General features: G+C 37.9%; 1 protein-coding gene and 1 long non-coding RNA gene across 11 annotated transcripts in view; one reads left to right on the top strand and one right to left on the bottom strand.

Moving 5' to 3' along the window:
- TENM3 (teneurin transmembrane protein 3) overlaps positions 1-25,303 on the bottom strand; it is a 1,088,270-nt gene that overhangs the window by 576,263 nt on the left and 486,704 nt on the right. The window contains exon 1 of one of the 9 annotated variants that reach the window (XM_079141832.1): positions 21,691-21,891. The exons of 5 other annotated variants lie outside the window; for them this stretch is intronic. In XM_079141832.1, the coding sequence (XP_078997958.1) occupies positions 21,691-21,760 (70 nt within the window). In that variant the 5' untranslated portion in view covers positions 21,761-21,891. Of the gene's footprint in view, positions 1-20,781; positions 20,948-21,052; positions 21,186-21,690; positions 21,892-25,303 lie in introns of those variants that run through there. 3 more of the 9 variants (XM_079141836.1, XM_079141837.1, XM_079141839.1) reach the window with 3 other exon arrangements.
- On the top strand, positions 21,248-24,296 carry LOC306662336. Of its 2 annotated transcripts, none has more exons than XR_013764086.1 (4): positions 21,248-21,470; positions 22,005-22,148; positions 22,305-22,387; positions 22,469-24,296. It is a non-coding gene; the product is annotated as an uncharacterized lncRNA (long non-coding RNA). The 2 variants fall into 2 exon arrangements; XR_013764087.1 differs by lacking the exon at positions 21,248-21,470 and adding an exon at positions 21,674-21,805.

The following is a 25,303-nucleotide window of genomic DNA, read 5'->3' as shown; positions in this document are numbered from 1 at the left end:
CTTTCTGATTTTATTTTTGTAAGTGTGAGAAGAGTGGAAATGCCAGCCATTGTAGTCAGTCAGCTTGAGCCCCAGCAAAGATTACAGAGTGAGATGTTATCTTAGTGGTTTTCCATAAATACTGAACTTGAAGTGCACTTCGCTTCTCAGGATCCAGTTAACCATGAAGCACACCAAAACCCACATTTGATTAGCTCCATTATAGGTCCCTCACTTCAATAATCCCCTTTTAAAATCCAACACAGAATATCATCCACAAAACAAATTTAGCTAAAGTTCTAAACATAGCCTGCTTTTTATTTGTACCTTCATGATATTCTAAGTCTTAAAGAAGCTTGAGTTTAACAATTAAAATAAATAATTACACATGAGAGAACATCTGGATTTCTTTAAAGACAGCAGGAATCTGGTAAGAAATAAAATGTCAAAGTTTATCATAAAACTACTCAAAATAGTACTTCCATACTAAGGGCATTTTTACTGAATGTTTTGTGGTTTGGGGTGAACTGCCACAGAGATTTGCCTACAAAATGGAAGCTACAAAATGATGAGAACATCTAGTCCAGTTGACGATACCACTAAAAAGAAAATTTCAAGATTCTTCTGTGCTGAAATGGCTGTGACTTTGAGGGGCCAAGCTTTAACCTAGAGGCATAAGCATGGTGGCAGGGCAATCTCAGTATACAGTGCTCCCTTCGTCCACCTTTCTTGAGTTACATCATCAACGCTGAAGCCTGAAAGAGCAATTTTAGAAAAAGGAACTGTGAAGTTATCTGCCTTTTTAGTTTCCTATGAAAAGGTGCAACTGTGCCTGAAGAAATAGTTTCAAAACCTGCTATTTGACTATACCCAAGGGAAAATTTTCCTTACAAAACAATCACACTAAATCTGTGGTCTTTACCAATGGGACAACAGAGTAACCCCAGTCACACTTAAATTGCTTTTATACCCACAACTGACCCAGCCACCCCAAAAGAAAGAAAGAGGAGTTAAGTGTGCATTTTAGGTTTCAACTCAATTTCCTGTATGCTACAACAGAACAATCATTTAAGGAACCCAGAGTAGGCTAAAAATATTTTCTAAAATTCTAGAGATTCTGATGGAAAGTTGATGTTCTCAGGAATGTAAGAAGATATTTGCTTATTTTATTCCTCCTAGCTGAAGACTGACTGTGTTGACACCTAACTCAAGTCAGTGTAGTAGCAAATCAGGAGTAAAATGGGATATATATAAGGAAAACCGGCTAGCTGTCAAGTCTCAGAGGCAGCTACCAATCAAATTTGTCTATAGAGACTGATTTTGCTTATCACCTAAGTCTTCGCCAAGTGAGAACTGGACACAGGTCAAATAAAAGAAAATTATTATAAAGTAACTTTGTAGTCCTATCTAAATGTAATGCATAATCTCAGCCCTAGTGAATCTTACAGCATAGCTGAAATGGAAATCCTAAAATAATGAAATAAGTATTGATCATATAATCGCTTCACTACAGGCTACTAAATCTTAAGAAAAAATGAGGAATCCATGAGTTTCCCTGGAGGAGATGATGCTTGAGATAGGACTTGAAGGATGATTGAATTTATACCAGTGGTTTCTCAGCCCTGACTGTGCCCTAGAAACACCTGGGAGGCTTTTAAAAAGTGACTGATTATGACCAGGTTCCACCCCTAGAAAGTCTGAATGAATTAGTCTTGGGTGAAATCTTGGCAATGATGCTTTTTGAGAGCCCCCTAGGGGACTGATTCTAAGATGTAGCTATGGTTGAAAAATACTGAACAGACAAAGGGTAGACAGGAATATCCCATTTCCGGAATGAAAAAATAAATACAAAACCAATTGTATTAACAGAATGGCATAACATTGACATTCAAGAAGGTTAAAATTTTGGGGGGATAAGGGAATACAGAGATTCTAAAACTTGTTGTTTGAAGTCATGTGTAAAAACACCAGGTCTTTCATTCATTTGCTCATTCAACCAATAGTTGTGGAAGATTATGTATGAGGTGCTATGTCATGTCATTGGTTAAATTATAGAGGGAAAGAAAATAAACAAGGTCCTTAGCTTTACAGGCATTATAATCAAGTGGAAAGGAAAAATGTAATGAGAGTTTGTATTACTCAATCATTTTAAACAGGGACAATATGATTTTCTTTGCACTCTTAAAAGATCACTGTAATACATGGAGGAGTCAGAGACAGATCCACAGAATGCCAGGAAATCTGTTCGGAAGTCACTGTGGGAGTCCAGTCCAGATGTTGTGGGAGCTTGGATTAGACTGGCAGGAGTGGAAATCTATATGATTTTGAAAGAGATTAGAAAGTCAAACAAGTTCTTGTGATGATGAAGGATATAAAAAAGTCAGGCAAAGGAAAGGGTCAAGAACATGTTCAAGGTTTCTGGCCTGACAACCTGATGGGTAGTGATGACATTCATTGAGTCTGGGTCACTTGGACAGGATGAGGTTTGCAGGCAAAGAACAGAAATTCGGGGAAAATGTGTTATTTTTAGAAGCCTTTGAGACATCAAGGAACATAGTTAAATGGTTCAGTATGCCCAAGATGACCAAAGGTAACTATTGGCTCGGGACTCTCCCAGTTGAGGCTAGTTGTCCTAGCCTGAACATGCCCATATTCTTTCTCAGAGTATACCTGTTTGGATAAGTTAGAAGGTCTCCCGGATATACAGAGCTGGAACTAAGAGGAGGTGTTTTGAGGGGAGTATTTGTGAACTGTCTGCACATGAGTGAACTCTCAGGCTCTGAGAATCTATTACATTGCAAGGTTTGGGACACAGTGGGAAGGCAGCGGGGCTGGCAGTTAGTTTCTGAAGAACTCCAGTATCTGTAGGCCAAGTAGAAGAGGACAAGACACTAACAAGAAGAAAGGGAATGGGGCCTGGGTTGTGGCTCAGTGGTAGAGCACTTGCCTAGCCTGTGTAAGGCACTGGGTTCGATCCTCAGCACCACATAAAAATAAATAAATAAAGATATTGTTCATCTGCCACTAAAAAAAAAAATATATATATATATATATTTAAAAAAATAGAGAAGGAGCTGCTCAGATGCAAGAGGAGAGGTATGAAAACTGTCTCAGAGCAATGGGAATGGAGCTGTCTTTCGGAAATATTGCTGAGATCAAATGCAAGGTCAAGTGAAAAGAAGATATTAGGTACAGCTACATATTTATTCAAATCTCAGTTTTGTCCCATTTTAAAATAAGGAGATATATCTGTATGATCTCAATTATTTTCTACTCTTAGAAACCTTTAATTCTAATAAGCTAAAAATGCAGAATGAGGTAAATGCTAAATAGCTCCGTAATTATTATAGTAGTACAGCAATAGAGAGATGAATGTAAGTAATTGTTTCTCTAAGGACAGTTTTGCAGAAAAGGTTTAGACAGACACAAAGGTCAGAAGACTTATCTGATGCTTGAGAAGAAGGAAGTAAACTGCCTGTGTGAAACAAACAGTGCAGGAGGCACACACTCATAAGTAAGGTCAAGAAGGTCTTGGCTGGATCATGCAGTCCGTACCTCAACTAACATGTTAAGGAGTATAGACTTCACCCTATAAAGGGAGCAACTGTGAGTTCATGAGGGGAGTGACATGCTCAGGTCAGGATGAGGAAGAATTGTTTTCCAGGGAAACCTAGAAAAATGAATTGGGGAGATGACAGACAGGTCATAGGAAGCCCAGGTAGAAGACATCCTATAGTCATAGAGATGAAAGATGATAAGAGCCCAAATGGGGAGACTGACTGTGAGGATGACTAGGAGGGTGGTACCAGAAACTCAGTGGAGTGAGAACCAGCAGGAGTTGATAACTGATCAGACATGAGTAGTACAGAATAGAACTGTCTTGAAAAAGGCTCTTAAGCTGCTCGCATGACCCAAGAGGATGACAGTGCAAACGCAGGAGAAGGGGCGGCTTTGCTCCTCAAGCCTAAGAGACTGCTGTGGTTTGAACGTTCATGTCCCCTCTGAAATTCATGTTGAAACTTAATCCCCAATGCAACAGTTTCAAGAGGTGGGTGTAGTCTTAGGAGGTGATAAGGCCCCAAGGGCTCTGCCCCCATGGATGTGGATTAGTGCCTTATAAAAGGCCTGAATGGAAATAGCTAGAAGCTTTTGGCCCTTCTATTCTTTGTGCCATGTGAGGACACGGTATCCAAGGCACCAACTTGGGGCAGAAGCTGGCCTTCACCACAGGCTGAACTTGGCAGCATCTTGATCTTGGATTTCCCAGCCTCCATAGCTATGAGAAATAAATTTCTATTGTCTGTAAATTACCCAGTCTCAGATGTGTTGTTATAGCAGCATAAATAGGTTAAGACAATGACCACAAGTACTGTATTAAATATGAGGTTGAGATGATCATTGAACAGATTCCACAATCCACTCTCATCACTTCCCCTGGACTATATAATCTATGCAGATTTAATTGTAGCTCTACACTGTTAGTACTTTTCTATAATTATAATATTTTTAGGACTTCTAAAAATATGTCTTCTTTTATTTTTGTACCTCTCTCATAATCTAGCCAAAGGTTGGACTCAGATGCTTAATAAATAACTTACTAAACACAATGGAGCTGAAAAACACAAGAGACTACTATTCATTGGAGCCAACTAACATTTCACGGACAAATGTTTAAATTTTCTTTTTAACAAAATAATCCACTGTGTTAGGTAAAATGTTAATAGATATATGTGTGCATCACAATTTTTTTTTTTTTTTTTGATACCAGGGATTGAACCCAGGTGAACTCAACCACTAAGCCATATCCCAAGCACTTTTTATATTTCATTTACAGACAGGGTCTCTCTGAGTTGCTTAGGGCCTTGCTAAATTGCTGACACTGGCTCTGAACTCAATCCTCCTGCCTCAGCCTCCTGAGCCACTAGGATTACAGGCATTCACCATCACACCCAACTGTATCACACTTTTTTAAAAGAAACAAATGAGAAACACTTAGATGCTGAGTAATCTGATAATGAAATAGAAACTCTTGTTACCATATTCAAGTTTGTTTTATAATTATTTCTAATTCAATATATTTTAAATACATATAATAAAATTTAAGCACAAAATTTTCATTAAAAATTTTCCTGGAATCTCTAAATATTGTGATGTAAACTATATAGTCAGATAAATTCAACAATAATATGGAAAAAGCAACCACTTATGCTCATTTTATAAAAAATAAACCAGAATATACTTAAAATGCTGACCTTTTAAAGACAAATTTTTTTTTTCTCCATAAAATATCCCAGTTATGTGACATCATCACTAAGGGATGTAACTAAGTAAATTTTCAAGATAAATTTCATACCCCTTGAAATGTCAAGAATCTTCTCCTCTTTTTCATACACTTGCAAAATGTGCCCCAACCTGACCCTCTTTTCTTCCTTATGTGATGCATGATCTTCATCAGGCACATTCGCTACTCCAGTGCTACTCTGTGTGTTGCTCCCTGGATAAGACAACACAAGCTGTCACTTTTCTGTCTCTCCAACAGGCCAGATTGGAAGCAGGTATCTCAACTCCCACTCCCCTTGAATTGACCATGAATTGGCCACTTTTAATGGGTAACACAGCGAGTAAGGAATCAATGTTAACAATTACTCATAAATGAAAAGTAATACTCGAGGGTCACTGGAAGTAAGTAGTGGAAGCTGTGTGGCTACCTTTTAGTTATACTTACCAAAGTTCTAATGCTTCAGCAGTCTGACTGTGGGAAAGCATGCATCACCATCCTGATGCATACATACATGATGTGCTCATGCATGTTGCCTGTCACTCATTGCACACCTCCTCTTGCATTAAGCCCACTCCAAACCTTCACTCATTTCATCCCTCTGCTACCCCACAGGTTGGCATATCAACATCTCGATTTTATGAAGGTTATAGTTACCCCATGATATAACTGGGGACTTGAATTTCAATCTCAAAATTTGACTCCAAAACCCATATAACATCATACTGATGAGCACAATGTTCACCATAAGGTGCCACTGACAATGGTTGTGTTGACTAAAGCCACCACTGCCATCGCCATCACCACCATGTCCATGTGTGCAGAGCCCAGTGCGAGGTGCCTGACAACAGCAATGCCAATAATCCACTGTTACCAATCCCATTGTTTAGATGAAGATAAGAGGCTCAGGGATGAAGTGGTTTTACCCAAGGTCACACAGCAAGGAAATGATAGAAATGAGATCTGAGGACTTCTCTAGTGCTACAGCCCAGCTCAGTCACCCCAGATGAAAAACAGAAAGTGAAGGAAAATGTACTGTTTTTTTATTCAATTAATATAAGGTTTATGACCTAATCCAAGATGACATGTTTAACTTTGGATTTTCTTTTCTTGGAGAATTTAGTATCGGATTCAGTTAAGAGTCCTAATGCTAGGTGGGAAAAATTAGTTATAGCTTGCATTAGAGTTCCCCCAAAATGACAGGTATATGAAGGGTGTCAGGAAATCAGTATCCAGTCCCTGTAAAGCAGAAGGTAGAGATAAGGAGAGAGCAATCTGAAATGGATAGATAAAAGGGAAAAAGGATAGGCCCTGTTACTGTCACTTAACCCTTTACTGCCTTGGCATAAATAATGCTTACAGAAGGCCTGTTGGCAGCCTGGGTTTCTGTTTTAAAGCAGGAAAAAGTGTACTGCAAACTGAAAACATTTTCTTCTCCAAAATGGGTAGAAGAGGATGACATTTAAGATAATCCACAATCTGGACCCAAACACTCTCTCCAAACTCATCACAGATTTCTCCACAGGGGATCCTCTGCTCCAGTCCTACTGCTCATCCACAGTCTTGAAAATACATAATGCAGATCTCTGCATCTCTATCACAGGTTGCAAACTGGTGGCCCAACTGCCAAGCCCAGCCTGCAGACGTGTTTTGTTTTCTCTGTGTTTTGTGTTTTTGTGTGTGTGTTTTTGTGTGTGTGTGTGTTTTTTTTTTTTTTTTTTTTTAATGAGCCAACATTTAAAAATCTAGAGATTTCACATAATTCATATTCTGGCATTTCTTGAAAAATCTCACAATCTGGCAACATTAGGCTTCACCCTTACATGGCAATAGCTAGACTAGAGGAGTGATGGGGTGTCTCCGGTTGCATGAAGCATACACCCTTTCGTGGTTAGTCCCCACCCTACCCTTTGCCTCTCTGACTCTGAGGCTGCATCAATTTCATTTATTATCAAACTTGCTCCATTATTTTTCTCACGATGAAGAAATATTTCTCTGTGCCCACGTTCCTTTTAAAAAATGGACAAAGGAGAGACAAAGTGAACTACATATCTGAGGAAGCATGACAGAACACATATCTTTGTAGAAGTAAAATGTAACATGCAAATAACATGGCCAATTTCATTCATCATTTTTACCTGCTGGCATTACTTGTACTTGCTTGTGAATTTGGATTGGCTACAGTTGATCTCTCTGCTGATTTTGTTTCTCTAACCTGGAATCCCTTTACTTCTTCTCAAGTCAAACTACTGCCTTGTTCCAGAGATCTACGAACTACAGCTGTTGGTACTATGTATTCAACATGCACCATCGACTTTGAGAACCTGAGCAGTCCCTAATGACTTAAATCTCGAAGCCTCAGACCTTTAGTGGAGAGGAACTATTCTCTAGTGAGGTCACTTGACATTGATGTCAAGTGAGGGAAGATTTCACTCTTGCATCAATTATTCATTGATGGGCTCCTCAGGACCAGGCACTGTGCTAGCAGCTAAAGCTGCCTCTATCTTCACAGAGCACTTGTGGGCAACATGCACTTTGCCAAGTTATTCCACAGGGATGAAGGAAAATGGTCAGCCTTTGCCCTTCCCAGGTCACTGGCTTCTAATGCCCTACTTTGTTGGGTGACTATGGCCATGGGTGGTACACAGCTGTGTTTGGAACTTTATGAACCCATGGCACTTGAGTTGTTTGCTGGTATTTAGCACCTCAAGACCTCTCCAATGTCCCAAAGAGTTTCAAGGCACAGCTAATGTTCGTATGATATATGGAGAGTGCATGCTAGAAACATTAGTTTTGGTGCTCCTATCAATTCTCTGGCATTTCAAAGGTTCACAGGCCATTAGAGTACAATTGACTAACATAATCATTCTTCCATGACCTCTCTTGGCTTTCTTAATAACCTTAATTACTGTCAACTGACAGTTATCTCTTTATATCATGCTTCAATCAGAAATGAAGTCTTCCTAGGGGTCTGAAAGTATGTTCTGTTTCTCCTAGTCTTTCCTAGGACACAGTCACTTGGACATAGGAACACTGACTGAACTTGTGGGATTTTGAATAGCTGTGTAAATATAGCACTCATTAAAAATACACACCAGGTGCAGTGGCACCCACCTGTAACCACAGCTACTCAGGAGGCTAATGCAGAAGAATCGAAAGTTCAAGCCCTGCCTCAGACACTTGGTGAAATCCTGTCTCAAAAATCAGATTTTAAAAAAAAGGTTAGGATGTAGCTCAGAGGTAGAGTACTTGCCTAGCAAGTACAAGGCCCTGAATTCAAACACCAGTACTTAAAAAAATGTTTTTTTTTTAAAATAAAGATACACATTTAAATCAGAACTATATTGTATGATATATAGATATTCATTATTTTTATATGTTCAGTGGCAATTTGTTATTCATTTCTAACATATTAAATATAAAAGGAACAAATTAAAAGTATTCACTGTTAAGAAATATATTTTCCCCCTAAAAATTCTCAGAGGTTTCCTTAAAACAGTTATTTTTCCTGTTTTGATCATAATATTTTGAATGTTTTTTTTCATAATCAATATGCTCACACAAAAAGTACCAGAAAAAATGGTATGTTTCAAGTACAGGTCTATTTACTCCAAAAGAAGGCTCACTTATGCCACCTCTCACCTGCTTCATACTCCAAGGAATTTTCACCAGGTAAGATATATTCTCTAGAATCTCAAGTAAGAAGAAAACAAAACTAGAGATACTAACACACAACCTCTTGCACAGCTAAAAGTGGTAACTCATGAACTCAATAACTTGCTACAGTTTTCTAATATCAGTAAATATCTTTACTTATCTTACTGTACATAAAGGTAGAAAAAACTCAGCATAAAAGAGAGATGCTTTAGAAATTTAACATTTCTTAAGGTTTATATATAGGCAACGTTTGCAAACTATTCAGTTTCTACCGAGTTCAATTACTACATGTCTGTTAAGTGTTCATGTGACACTTATCATTCCCCAAATTGGTATATCAAATTAAATGCAAGGATTTAATAAATTTCTTTCTATGATACCATATCATATTTTTTTTTAGTAGATGGACACAATACTTTTATTTCTTTTTATGTGGTGCTGAGGATTGAATTCAGTGCCTCACATGTGCTAGGCAAGCATTCTACCACTGAGCTACAACCCCACACCCCATATCATACTTTTTAAAGGTGAAAAATAACCCTATCTTATTTGTTTGGGGTTTAAACCATGGCCATCACTTCAGAAAAATATCCATAGAAACATGGTAACTACTTGATTCAATAGTGCTTAACTCCATGAAAACATGCTTGTTATGGAGAACTATTATATTTTCTGTGGTTATTTATTATTATTATTTGCTTAATATCAGTTTAGCCAATGTTGTGATTTATATTTGCAATTCTTCCTAATAACCACTGGCACAATGATTTTTAAAATAAGAGGTTAATCCACAAATATACACAACCCAGTTCTGCTTTCCTTTAACCTTCCATTATAAACATTTATAGGACGTAGTTGCATAAAACACATGTACTTGTAATTACACTTGCAAAAAAAAATTCTCAAACAGCTGTGATGACAGCAAAGATTAGAATCTGATAGTGGCTTACAATAATGAAGAAAGGGATTGTAAGGGTTCAGCTACAGAGCTGATGAAAGATAGAAGGAAAACCTGCTCTTCAAAATCCTTAATCTGCATTACTTCTAAGCACTAAATGAAAACACATAAATTCTATGAATTAGAAATAGTAAATTCAATGACTATTTCTCAATTATTTAAGATGTATCAAATCTTGTGCTTTATAAGAAATAAATTGGGAAATCTGAATATTATTTACCTAAAATATTTGTTTTGTTTAAATTCATTTTCTTTTAAAAATCTTATAAATCAATTAAAATTTGGTTACATCTAGTCTATGTAGTATTATTTATTTTTAATGTATTTATAACAGGTACAGAAGTCTAGAATTGTTAATCAAATCTTAAAGAATAAATCATTATATTAAAGTGATCATAAAATTAATCTTTTGTTTCCTTATTACAAATATTTTAAATTTAAGATTTAAAAATAGAAAACAGCTTTCCAGAATCATTTCTATATGATAAATCAGAACAGAAATATGACAAAGAATCATCTTTTGAAGTTGATGTTATGCTTCAATGATTAAGTATTAAAAACACTGAAATTACTGAAACTAGAAACAACTTTTGAGTCCTTTTTCACTTTGCTATTTTATAAGAAAACCTGCTATTCTTTTAAAAATTTCAGAAGCTAGTAGCCTCAGAAACAGGACCCATTTATAAAGATAAATTAAGTATCCATAAAAACTTAGCTTTTTTATGGGGTATTACTTGTGCTTTACAATCAAAATGTACCAATTAGACACTATTTGATATTTTCCAATTTTAATTGTCTTCTATTTGATTGGCATTCACTAATGGAAACTGATAAGCACAAATCTGACCTCTTAATTTTAAATATATTTCTTTGACCAAGAAAAGATCTCCTTAGAGGATGACACGTTTTTATCATACTCTTATGCTTTCCAATAAATTGTTCATTCCCAGTGGGAATATATTCATATAACACGATGTTGTTTCATGATTTTTTAAAATCCATAATCAAAACAAAGTATAATATGTTCACTATTTTACATACACATTCTGAGAAAATTAACTAAACCCTCCTATATGGTTTTTTTATTTGTATGTCACAATTTTCTTTCTCCTACAAGTTACTTTCAATATTACCAACAAGGTGGAAAGCTTGTAGAGGGCTTCCTTAAGGTCACAGACTCTGCAGCTTTACTGAGCAGGTAAGCCATTTAGATGACCAAGTTCCCCACGGTAATCCATGCACTGACTGGCATAAAAGGAAAAGTACCCTTCAAAAATTTTCAGGCTTCATTATCTTGAATCATAATATTAACTTCTGGGTTTTAGGAGTCAGATCCTTTAACGCCTAAAATATACATTTAGACTAAAATTGTATATAAACTTATATTAGACTTATGAAATGAACAAACTTACCATTTAAAGGAAATGAAATGAAGGCCAGCTAGCCTAGTGCTACTTGATAAAACTCCTGTGTAATAGATTCTAGGATCATAGATTTAGGGGAGGATGTATAATCCTCCATTAAAGAGTGGCAGCAAGCTTATCCACAAAGTTTCATACTCCTGATTGGCTATTCTTTTAAAAGTAATAACAAGGACTTAAAAACTATGTATCACTCTTCCACAAAAATTAGTCATTTATATCAATGATTCTTTATCCCAAAAGAACCAGAACCTCACCTAGTAAGGCTCCAGAGACTTCCACTTGGAAAATACAAAGCATGATGTGAATTAATAATTTACCTCTATTCCTAAATCAAATGGTTATGTTCTATACTTAAGTTTAAGTGATATAAAACATGGACTTTATGGTTTTTAAAATGATAAAAATAAAACAGTAAGAAAATCCCTAAAGGCTTACATTAATAACCTTGTTTTTTCTAAGACTAAGAACAATTTACCCTTTGCTTTCCTCAATATTTAAAATTTTCAAAGTGAATTATATAGCCTTTTCAAAAATCAAGTGGTAATTACACAATCAATCCACAAAACTTACATCATATTTAAATGAAACATGTGATACATTAAGGATTTAAGTCATTCACATTACCTTTTGCTGACAGCTAAATATAAATTCACTAAATCTAATATATTAAAATTCCAACCTAAAATACAATACTTTCATCAGATGATGTGAGTACAGTTGACCTGACTGACGGCCCCTCATAGAATAAGCATTCAGCCCTCTCCTTTGGATAGCTTGTTTGTCACAAGACAGCAAACACCTGCAAGTATAGTTGAACTATTTTATTTAAAGGTGCAGATAAAACATAAATCTTAGAGAAAAAAGATTAGAGTTCCACCTAACCTAAACTGAGTTGACCGAGTTTGCTCATATCATACTTATACAAGATAATCTTATGCAAGTTTAACTTATTAGTTTAACTTATTAGTTTAACTGAAATTATTTTAAACCAGAATACCAAGAATGGATGTACTTTAAAATTTAACATTTATTTTACAGATTTATGCTGTGACTTCAAGAAAACAATATACGTATATTATTCATAGTTCATATTTGTAATAAATAACTTTTTGGTTCTCTGTATAGATTTTAGGCACACGTCTGGATATCTTCCAAGAATCTAAATTATGTAAAATGTAATATTCATTAAATTAAAGTTTTATGATTTTTAGAACACCGTATTTACCTGATAGTTTTCTTTTTCAGGCTTCCTTAAAAACATAGGTTTGAATCTATGTATGCTTTGATTACTAATATTTCTTAATTCCTAAATTATGGACTCTGGAGTATATATCTATATAAAAAAAAACTTTAAATTCTCCAAATAGTGGAAACAGAAAACAGATAAAAGCCATAGGTATAAATAATTTAAATTATTAAGGTTTACTTATACACATTTTAATAAACAATACATATCAATATTGTTAAAGATGTACTTTAAAACATTTGAATTTGTAAATACATAAAATTAAGTCTTTTCTGTTTGAGAATACATTTTCTACTAAAAGGTATTGTGTTTCATAGCCTTACATTAGTTTTTTTTTTTTTTTTCTTTTGAGAAAAAATAAAAGGCTTATTGCTTTGCTATCAAAGGAGAAACACAGGAACTCCTGTCCCAAATACTGTTTTCTGCCTCAGAGGGAACAAATTTTAAAATTTATCTTTTATACTGATTTATTTTCCTTTAAGTTACACTATGCAAATACCCTGCCATCTACTACCATATATATATATATATAAAATATATAATAGAAAATTATATTATGATCAAAATAGAATAGAAAACATTTGAAAAGTATTTCATCTTGAATAAAGTATTAACTCAAAGTGCAGAACACACAGAAATTTTCAAAATTAGTAACAACTAAAAAAAAATCTGTTGGCAAATCAACTTATACAAACTGTTTATAAAAATTTTTTTACAATGCCATAGTCTTTTCATTCAGAGATTTCATAAGCTAGGACAAAAGTAGCCATGTAAGAAGAATTTTGCTTTACTTAATTTTTCAATCACATAAAATATGATAGGGCATTAATTCCTACCTGGCAAGAGAAAGTGACAAGGAAGCATGAAGTTGAGGATTCATCTCTGGTTTGACAGGCATAATTTAACTTAATATAACAATTTAAATTTTTGTTTAATTTAAAATTCATTTTAAATACTAAATATGCTAGTACATGCAAGGGAGAAAAACAAGTTTAAAACATAAATATCAACTTACAAATATATTCTGGATAGGAAATGTCTGCTCTGTTCTAATTTGTTAAGGATAACATCCCACAAAAGTTCTCTGAAGCCTTTACCCTTTTCTGAATCTCAGTTCATTGATAGTTTTGAAAGGCAACAAACATACTCTCTTTTTTCTTGGAAGGTACGATTATTTTCAAAAGCTTTTCTAATTGATTTGGAGTGTTTCTTCAAAGTACTAGTTAACATGATGAGGATTAACATTTCGGTTGTTTTTATTGTGTCAAGTTATTCTCCAACTCTTACTGATACTATCATACAATTCAGCAATCTCCTTTTAAGCAGAATGCCTTATTTTTGTTGTGTCAACACAGGAAAAAAAGGTTGTTTACACTACAGCTTTTATTCCTTAGCAGTAGTATAGTGAGTCACTTGTCTATAATATTTATTTAAGTTACTGGATTGTTATCATTTGCAGTATTTTAACCCATATTTATTATTCTCATTGTTACACAAAACTGATGTAAAAATTACCATTTTTAAATATTCACCTAATTTTTGCTTATAAATATAAAAAATGCAATAACATCGCTGAAGATGACTTTTTGTTGTTCCTAAGAGAAAAAAAAGTTATAGATTTCTTTAAAAGCCTTAGGACTGATAGCTTTCTTTAGCTGGAAGTTATTAGAAATTCTGAAAGAAATAAACGTATAGCTGTATTCTCCTGGTTTTCATAATTATTTTAAATAAAAAGCCCCAGGGCAGTTTTTTTTTTTTTTTTTTTTTTGAGTCTCTTGCCAATTTTTTCCACTGACGTTGTCAAATTCCAAATTCTCTAATAAAAGTATTAGCATAGGTGTTTCACTTTAACAGGGCATCTGATAAACTGAAAATAAACAATAGATGCACTTTTCAATAAATTTATAATTGTCAAAATTAACATATTCCAATATTAACATATTTGCATGTTCCTCATGCAAACCCACTAAAATACTTCATGCACTTCTTCTTGTAAATTAAATGAAAATAACTCAATCCTGTCTTATCACTCTGCATAACATACCTTCCAATGTGCAGTCCAAGTACATTAACTCTCCTAAGATACCATTCCAGTATAGGAGCCAAAGGCTGGACACAATGAAGATGCTGGAGTCGGTCTTGAATGAGGACTTCTTTGGAAACGCCCCTGTTATCAAAAAGACACTCCTCAAGCTGATAGGGGGCCCACAATTCTGATCACAAAATATTAGTGGAGCTTAACTCAAGATGAAATCATTCATTCTAATGAAAAAGTAGCTTTTCTTTCTTTTTAGGGGGAGACAACAAATTCATGCCATCCTACCACCCAGAGGTGCTGCACTACATTCATACATGTATTCACCACATTCAGAACTGCTCCAATACCTGACTGAGGGAAGGCAGTCCTCACCAGGACGCTATTTCTTTCTAAATTACAGTCATCTGAAGAGGAATTATCATAAAAATTCTGGTAAGTGTGCCTATAATAATTGAAGAAATGACAAAATGACTGAAATGCATAAAGAGCGTTATTGCCCATCAAATTAAGTGCCCTTTGTAAGTTATCTTGTAAATAATCTTTTTAAAAAATCAGTTTTGATATTTTTTAACTCCCTATAAAGAAAATTATAACTTGTGTTCAGTCCCACATACAAAGAAAACATGCCTATAAAATAAAGCATTAAGGCATTTCTTTTCTTCTACCAATATAAAGGACTATACCCAATATTGAAATTGCTTGGATTACTTTTAAAAATCAGTGTTCTAATTTTTATGCAGGAATCTAAAATGCATATACTTAAAAAGGAAAAAATTTCTAAGTTAATTTTCTTCTGTACTTACATAATTAACTTAAAAGACAAAATTTGCCCTTTAGATTTCATGCTTTTTATTTATTTATTTTTTGGGGTCAAACACACTGCTACACACACAGAAAACATTCAAAGGAATATCACTGTTTATAAAAAATATTCATATTCTCCTCTTTCTCTTTCAACTATCTCCACTTCTCTCCTTCCTTCTTCTCCTCCTCTTTTTTTCTTTCTTCCTCTCCTCCTCTTTCCTTTTGGTTTTAAGACAGGGACCCAGTGAACCCAGTTATAAAATAGCTAGTTGTTATGAAAAAATATGATCCCACCCCAGAGCAACCAAATCACATCATCCTTTTCCCTCACCAACTGGAATTAAAACCATTTCACAACATTTGCAATTACCTTTTCAACAAATGGTAGCTCACAATGACTTTTATATAATTCTATAAATTATACAATTTATACTGAATGCAAGTGTGATTACATGCCTTCTCAAAACATTTAATTTTCAAAAGGCATTATCTACTCCAGTATAAACTACAGGGCTCTGAGTGTGGAGGAAATGAAAAGAGTGAAACAAGGCAAATGTCACATCTAAATAAGTGATGATCAACTGTTCAACTTACAAGAAAGAATGTAACCACAGTTTGGTGATATGTTACATTTTACTCCATACTTGTTTTTAGACTTATTAGAACTACCTATTATCTGAAGGAAATCTTGGAACTCAGTTAAGACTGCCACCTATCACAAACTTACTTGAAAAGTCAGTGCTATCCCATCCCTAGTTCTCCTAAGATTCTAAGAAGGTATTATTAGAGCAGTAAATTCTCTACCACCACCACCACCACTACAATCACCATCATCATCATCTGATACTGTTTCAAACATGTACTGGTATGACTTATGTGTATGTTCTATGACACTGACATGAATTTGCAAGTGACAAAGAAAGGCAGGCACAGGTTTGAGTAGATCACTATCTTTAACAAATTCTATGTAGCTGAATGTAACAATCCAATCACCTGTTATTTAATCAAAACTATGGAAATATTTTTCAAAATTCCTTCAAATGAATTGGCCCTATTGTAGTTTAGGTGACACATCTACTTATCTTGGAGCACGTTTCTGCATTTTGATATTTTAGATTATAATGCTCTAAAATAACACTTTACAAATGGTATTTTGAATGCTTTATTTGAACATTTAAAACTGTATTGAATGAATGTCTTAAATGTGAAAAATACCAACCCAATGCCAATAATCTATCATTATGGAGAAGAAAATTAAAATATAACAAGGAATGTAGTTTCCATCAAGTCTTTTTTGCCAGAAACTAAAGAACAACATAATTGTGGTAACTTTACATGCATTTTTATAAAGCAGTTGTATCTTTCTTTAGAAATCCTATATGCTATGGATACAGAATATCTATGAACATCTTATATTTTATGCCTTTAATATTTTATTTAATCAAAACTACAAGTACAATGTATTGAAACTACTATAAACAATGTAATATGGACTAAAGACCAAAAAAATCTTAATGTGATCTTTCAGAAGAAATGAACTAATTAAGCTGAATCTGACCAGATACAAAAAAGAAATGAATGCAAACATCACAGTAGGTACAAAAATATTCACCATATTTCCATATGCATTACCTTTTGTTGCCAGGATCATGCTTACTATCTAATGAAATAGAGTTGTAACACATGCACAAGATGTACATCTATAATTCTAAGAAATCCCTGAAAAACTCAACCAGAATGTTGAAGTAAACAAAAATGGAAATAATCTAGATGCATAATTACCTCTATGACTCAAAAAGTAAAAAACAAAAACAAAAACAAAAAACCCTTTGATGGGCAAGAAACTATACCTTGAGGCAAACTGTATTGGGGGAAAAAGGCTATTTTAGTTGAAAATGCATTAATGAATTATTTCCACATACTTCATATAATTCTCAGAAAAAGTTCAAATTAGGTCCTCAAAAGGATGTTTTAATTATGAGAAGCAATATTTTGAAACTCATACAAGCCATCACACTTGTTTGGAAACAAATGACTTTTCAAGATGGAGAAGTATTACTATCAATCACCAACAAGTTAATTCTACATAATAAGGCAGGTTTGGATGCAAACTGATCCATTGTGGAATGCTGTATCTAAAATTGATTACAACAGCACTCAAAATGAATGCAGCCCTCTAAACCACTTCTTTGCTCAGAAACATTAATCTCAATTAGAAGGAGAGCTTCATAATGGTAATGCTTGGTATAAAAAAGTATAAAATAAATCAGGTTTTATAAGACACAACAATTAATCAGTTTCCAGACTAAGACTTTTTTTTTTTTTTTTTTTTTTTTAAAGCACGAAATTTCTTATCGGGACTCTTAAAACAACTAATATTTCCAAAATTAGGTTTTAAATGTGATCTAAAAGATTTTTACATGAAATAATTTTTAAAACTCAGTTGTTGATCCTTGTAAACAACATTGTATTATTGTGCTACCTTTTCAATATACTTCTTCATTCTGAATACATGTGTTCTTCTCTAAACAATCACTCCATTTTATGAGACAAATATGAACAGAGATTTCGACTAAAAATCCAAAGGAACATATAGTTGTTTGCAGATCAGAGAAAAAGTTTGGCAGCAAATTATTATATTCTCAGTTCACACTCTCAACCTAAGTAAAGGAAGTATGTCCTGAAAGTCAAAATGGACAACTGACTACCAAATGAAACATTGAATAGAAAGGCAATATGTAACTGAACATGCTTAACAGGTTTCCACAGCACAGCTTCAAGAAAAGGGCAGACAATTCATTACTGCTACTGAATTCACTGATTCACATAAAAATAATGCCTGGATGACATTCTGTTGTGATCCAGAAATCAAATTTTTAAAGGGTAAAATAAAGTTTAATGAAAAGAAGGCATATGTATTTGTCAAAATAATCAATATTAATAAACTAATAAAGTTAGCTTTATGGCACTTTTACTTTGGACTACGATCACACTCTGGACTTATTTCTGGAGTTATCATTGTAGGTAGGATCCACTTCAGCATTTCCACACATACTTTCAGAGCTGTTGCAAAAACATCATTTTTTGTACATCATTCAGCTGAACATGATTCTGACAGGTCATTCTACTCACAGTGATAGTCATCCACTTATTCCTGGTTTCTTATTTGCTTGACTTTTTACAAAGAGAATAATTACTCTTAGCTCTCAAAAGAAAGGCTAAGAAAGCTTAGATTCAACTTACTAACTGGATCATCATTGTTTAGTTAGATTTTCTTTCTGAATAAATTTAAAACTTTTTGCTGTATTTAGAAGCTTTCTTCTATTCAGAGATAAGCATTCTTATCTTTCTTTGTCTTCACCCTAATAAAGCAGGTTCCTTTTCCAACCAAAAGACTGATGACACGCCTACAAGATTTTAGTAAGAAAAGCTTCTATGCTTCACCTAAAACCTTTCTTTCTAGAAAATAAACAGTTATACAAAATGGTTCCATTTGGAAAAATAACTAGTCACAATTCTATAAATCTATCTGCTTTATTTCAAATAATGAAACAATCCTTATTAGAGTCGATATTCTCTTTCTATAGGTTGCTAACCTTAACCTATTGGCATAGGATACTCATAGTTTTACAAAACATAAACATTGGAATAGTTCTTGTATAACTACATTTTTCCAAAAACTGTGCAGTATATGTAAATGTATTTGTCTCATTCGAAGGAACTATTTTTTCTAATAATGTATGAATATTCAAGTTATCTAAAATAAAATATATTTACTACGAGAAAAAATAGTACCTCTGAATAAGAAAAATATTAAAATTCATGTAAGGGGGGAAAAAAAGAGGCAAGATTGCCAAGAAAAATGCAACAGGAAGAGAGATACACACAACCCTGAAATACACAATAGAATAACTAAACTTGTTATAAATCCCCTATCTTTGAAGAATTTAGGAATAATTTGTGAATGCCATGACATTTTAAAGTGGGATTAGCAAGTCTTATTACTGAACTAACCTCTCACTCTTAGATCAAGAATTAAATATTTGCTCTGCATTTAGAATCACAAATCGAAACTTTTGAGGCTCCTATAAGTATTTCACATTAAGAAATTTAAGCTATAAGTTTTAGATAACTGAAAGTGAATTAAAGAAATATATGAAGCAAGAGTACTGGTGTATTTATAAAAACTTAGGTTTTGAATGAAATATTAAAATTTATAATGAATTATAATTGAACAGCTACTCCTAATCTAAACTCTATTCCTAATACACTAGAAAAACTACAAATGTGTCTCCCAAGCAGGTATGGGATGGGGAGAGGGGGTATGCATCCTATTTTCAGCACTAAGGAAATCATATCAGTTCTGTTAAATTGTAATACCACTTTTGGGGGTACTCTTCCAAACTAGCCAAAAATGTCAACCTTGTAATTTTTGTTTTTTCCATTTGACAACAGAAGGGAGAGGTAATGCCTGAACATATTTCTTTCTAGTGAAAAGACCACCCAGTGTATTCTTCCAGAGTCTACAAATGTTTGACAAATACATTGTCAGAAGATAAGAAATCGAGTATTATGAAGACAGAGCCCTGCTCCCGGGTATCCCAGCTGCTTGGAGCCCTGTAAAAAGTGCAAGGTCAGTTCTCACACTTTTATTCCACTGCACCCACTCAAAACTACCTGGAAACTTTTCTTTAGCCTGGAATTATAATGACTTCAGAAAACAAATATACTGCTGTATTACACGGTAGAATTACTAGTTATCCTTTCTCCAGAATAACAATTAACAAGTTACCTTTACAACTATCTTAAAGGTGAAGCAGTTAAGAATGGAATCCGGACTGCATACTGAAATGCTCAGCAAAGACCAGACATAACCCACCTCAACCTACAGTATCTGAAGTCCTTTTCCACCGGTTGTAAAACACGAAAGGGACCCTGAGTTGCACGTTCATGCGTCTGTAACGTTTTAAATGCCCAGTTGAGGATATTTTTTGTTTGTTTCTAGTCCCATCCAGAGTTTCCAGATCAAGTTTCAGTGGTGATCCACCACTCCCCACAGAACCCCCAGCCCCTACTTCTTCCTCCTTCACTCCTTTCCAACTTGGCTGCCAGGCAGTTGGGGAAGCCTTCTCTCCACTTCCCAGGGAAGTGGTGATCCCAGGGCTTCCCGCTCGCTGGAAGCCCCACAGGATCCTGTCAGACACCTTCATGGAGTATGCGGGACTTCGCCACAAAACTGGGTATCATCCCGAAGAGGGCAAGACCTGCTTGACTCCCCGTCCCCCTGAGCGCCCAGCTCCGGGCTGCCTTCCTCGGGGAACCCGACAGCCAGCGGTTCCCCGAAACGTGGGCGCGGTGCCCAGCTCCCAAGGTGAGAGGCGCGGGTGAAGTTCCCACCTGAGCAGGCAGCCGAGGTGTCAGACGCGAGGGAGGGGCGGGGAGCGGGAGGCCGGAACCCGGAGGCCAGACCGAGGGGAGCCTGCACGCAGAGGAGATGCTCCTCCGCCAACAAGACTGGCCAACTTGCTGCCGCCTCCCAGAGCAGCTCGGAGAAACGCACTGTCCGAGCTCGCTCCCGCCCGCACGCCAGCCCGCTCCCGGCGCCACAGCCCGGGCACTAGGACCCCAGAAAGGAAGGAGGGCGCGCCGGCGGCGGCGCCGCACTTACCGCGCTCGGCTCGCCCGCGCCGCCGGCTCGTTACCCGGCCGCAGCAGCCGTGTCCACCCGAGCAGCGCGCACCCAGCACTTGGCCAAATTCAAAGGAGCGGGGCGCGGGGGAGGGGGCCACGCCAAGGGAGCGGAGTGTGGGAGAGGGGGCAGGGAGGGGGAGAAGAGCAAGTGTTACAACTTCCTTCCCTGCCCACCGCCCGGCCCCGGCGGGCGAGGGACGCGGCGAGGGGAGGGAAGCGCGCGCGGAGCGCCAATGAGTTCACTTTCTTTTTCTCCCCCGCGCTCTCCCCCTCTCCCTTCCCGCCGGCCCCTCCAGCCTCCTCCGCGGCTGACGAGGCCGGCCCGGAGTTTTCGATTCTCGGCCGGGAGCGGGAGGACGGCAGAGGCGAGGGAGGAGGAAGAAGAGGAGGGAAAGGTGAGGAGGCGAGCAGGGCGCTGTGCCAAGGAGCAGCATCCAGGACCGTAATTGTGTGAAGGGGGGACGCTCCGGGCCGAGTGTGCCCGAGACCAGGCGCGTACACGTGTCCGTGTGTGTGTGTGTGTGTGTGTGTGTGAGAGAGAGAGAGAGAGAGAGAGAGAGAGAGAGAGAGTGTGTGTGTGTGTGTGAGAGTGTGAGTGAGAGGAGAGGAGCCTACCATGCGCTTCTCCCGGTGCTGATCGCGGGAGAGCCCAATCACAGGGCGAGCTGGACCTGGCTGTGATCATTTATAATCCTTGACTCCTCCGCTCCGCCACTTGTCAAGATGACAGGTACTTTATTTCTTCTTCTTTATTCAAAAAAAGAGATTCCCCGTTTACTGCCTTTTTCTGTCAAATGGGATTTGCCGGACTGAACCACGTTCGCCGCCCCTCCCTCCCTCCCTCCTCCCGGCCGCGTCGGGTACGGGAAAGCACCGAGGCTCCCATGCTGTGACCAATCAGTGCATCTACTACTCTTGCCGTGATTTAGGGGTCATCCATGAATAACACTTCACGCTGATGAATGGCTCTTGCCGGCTTTCGGCTCTGATGAGGGGTCTGCCCGCCGCTGATTGCAAACACTAATGAACTTACAGCGCCATTTGAAATTCACACGCAACAACAAAGTGCGGGGGTACGTGCGTGGGGGTCTGTCCTTTTCTTCTCCGGGTGACCGGGAGGAGGACCTGGGGGAAGGGCGGGTAATTGCTTTGGACTTAAGTGGAAACACTTCTCTGTGTAATCAAACCTCTAACCTTCTTAGAAAACTACTTTTCTTGATCTTCCGTAGGGTGGGCATTTCAGGTCAGCTGAGTCACCCGAGGAGGTGGGAGTGCAAGACACTGCCGGGAAGATGGATTCCGAGGCAGAAGGGTATAATTAAGGATTGCCACCCCCGGTAGGCGGCCCGTCCTTCAGAGAGCCTCTGAAAATGACCTGCGCCTTTCCTTCCAGAGTGTCCTCTCCTCCGAGACTGAAAAGCGCAAATGACCTTCGGACGGGAGAGGGCTACACTCAGACTTCTTTACAAGCCCAAGCTCTGCACTGTCTAGAACAAGTGTCCGCCTCCGGGTTCAAGTACCTGGACCTCCAATAAGTATGAACTGGCCAGGGGCGCACTCTAGAGTCCTCTAAAGCCGCCAACCCCACTCTCCCCAGTCTCCCCCGCCCCCTTTCTCCAGTCTTCGCTCTGATTAGTAGCCCAACACTGCCCCTGCCTTAATTTTGTTTGCTATGGGAGGTGGGGGGGAAGTTTACTGCTGTCCGCGACAATGCTACTTTCTACTCACTTCGGTTCCTATCAAAACTAGCTCCGGGATCCCAGCCCCCCAGAGCCCCCTCCCCCGCCGCTGGCTTGCAGAAAGCCCTGCAGGGAAGCTTTTTAAATTGCCCGAAGTTCCCACAGTTCGGAGTTACGGAACGCCAAACCCCGCGACCTTTGCAGAGCGGGCTCACTGGCTTCCCGGCCCCTGGCCACTTTCAGGCACCTTTCTGTTCGCGTTCCACAGGGGCCGGAGTGGGGACTGTGCGATTGGGGAGGACGAGTGCGCGTGGCTCCCGGTGGGGCGCTGGAGCGTCTCCCCGCCCTCCGCTGGGACCAGCCGCCAGCCTGCGGGTAGCTGGAAGTCAGTGTCCGGCCTCCTCCTGCTACCGCCAAACCCAGCCTCTCCCCAGCAGCGTAGCAGACCGACTGGTGCGCTCAGTGCCTTCTCATTCACCTTCTACGCTCAATTTAAGAGCGGAGGAGCCTACCAACCTGTACCTAACCTGACTCGGCCGGAGAGAAAGACATTTGTATTTTTAACTGAGTGCAAAACAAGATCATATCTAGCATTCATAAAAACCAAGGAAAACACCTCCTAGGAAAACCTGCACTTGTATGATAGTTTCTCCAAAGTTTGGGTGGAATTGAAGAGAAGAATCCTTGAGCTCGAATTACCGTGCCCAGACCCATAGCCTCAGTTCCCGAAGTTGCTAAGTGAGCGAGCGCAACGCACTGCGTTGAGAAGTTTCGTTAATAAGCAAACCCGACCCCGCTCCCCCGGTGCTAGTGACGCAAAACCCCACATGCACTTGGTTCTGGGAACAGTCTAGAATTGCCCTGGGATGGGTCAGTCTCTTTCCTGCCACATGAATTTCACACTTGAAAAAAAAAAAAAAATAAGATTGTGGGGTTGGATGAATAATATCTCTCATTCTAACCATTCTCATTATCTTTAAAAATGTGTCAATTATGAAGATATACCTCAGATATTCCATGATGACCAGGGCAACTGCTCAAATTTTGCATCCCTGACATGATCATAAGGAAACTCTTAAGGTGCTTAATAAATCACTTTTGTGGTCCATCCAGTTCCCACAAAAATATCTGAAGTGTTTAAAACTTCACAACTGTCCAAGTAAGACTCTCCTTGCTCTTTTGTATCTTTCTCTGTAGAAATACACAATAAAGGGAAAAGACTGCCCTTATCCTAAAGAAGCCAGAACAGAGGGAGGGGGGGGTCTTCTTTTCAGCTTTTTTTTTTTTTTTTTTTCTATAACCCTCATTATAGCTAACACTGATAATAAACGAAGGAAACAATAGAACTCATAAAATTTAGAAATGGTAATAAATCTTGGAGCTTGTCTCCTCCAGCCCAGTTCCCTATTACAGTGATATTCAAAAACTTTCAGTATGTGGTGCTGAACATTCACACTAAGTGGATGCAGTATATCTGCTATATATTGTTTTCTTGAATTCACACTAATGAATTAAAAGAAAGAAAAAAACAAAAAAAAAAACCACCCAAAACTAGAACTCATTACTACAGCCCGGTGTATTCGATGTCAGGGTATCACTGATGGACAAACCATGCAGGTGTCCTCTACAACATCTGCCTGTAACTGTAAGGTGCAACCTGTAGTCCAGTCCCAACAGTCTATGTGTGTTGAATTTGTGTCTCCACAGAATCATTCTTACACACACACACACACGCAGTGTTTCATCATTTCTGGCCCTTAGGAAAAACTGATAACGCAGTGCCTAACTGTACCACATGCTTCCTCCTCCAAATGCATCCCTAGAAAGCACACAGGCAGCTCACTACGTGACCATCAGGCTCTTTGCCTCACTGAGCTGTTGTCATGGGAGGGCGGGGATGCGGGTAGCTCAGTGGAGCCTTGGGCAGAAAAAAAAAAAAAGGAACAGGAGAGAAGAAATGCAAGACTCGCTGTCTGTTTTACAAACCTCTGCTGCTCACAGCAAACCGCCTGGCACTGCTTGTGACATTGTGGTGTTAACACAGGCAACAGTGCACCAGATAATGGGGTCCAAGTTGGCTTCATCCCCTCACATCCCTCTCCACCCTTTGTCACATGGATATTCAGCTTTGCAAAAAAAAAAAAAAAAAAAAAAAAAAAAGACCTAACCTCCCTCAAACCCCTATTCCTACCCTGGAAATGCATGCCTGAGGCCTTAGCAAGTCTCTAAAATGTGCTCTGGAGGAAGATAATGGGCCTATCCTCCAGATTCACTTTGAGCTTAGGAAAGATCCCTGCTGGGCCATCAAAACTGGAGGGGATGGGCAAGGAACAGGCTCTTTTGCCTAGCCTCTGAGACAGGCCAACAACACCCTGCTCTGGGGGTCCAACTCCCCATGTGCCAAACCTCAGCCAAATTGTTAAGTACCCCACCTGAAGGTGATGCCTGCCCATTTTAGCTGGAGCATCAGGTGTTTCTTCCCTAAGGCTGTTGTTTTAGAAACTTACTTTCTCCTTTCCTAAGTATGTAGCCTGAAGCTGAAGGGACAG

This window comes from Sciurus vulgaris, assembly GCF_902686455.1.
Source record: "Sciurus vulgaris genome assembly, chromosome: 5".
In the NCBI taxonomy this organism is placed as follows: domain Eukaryota; kingdom Metazoa; phylum Chordata; class Mammalia; order Rodentia; family Sciuridae; genus Sciurus; species Sciurus vulgaris.
The sequence above is the reverse complement of the archived record's forward strand: the minus strand, read 5'-3'. Positions and strand labels throughout refer to the sequence as shown.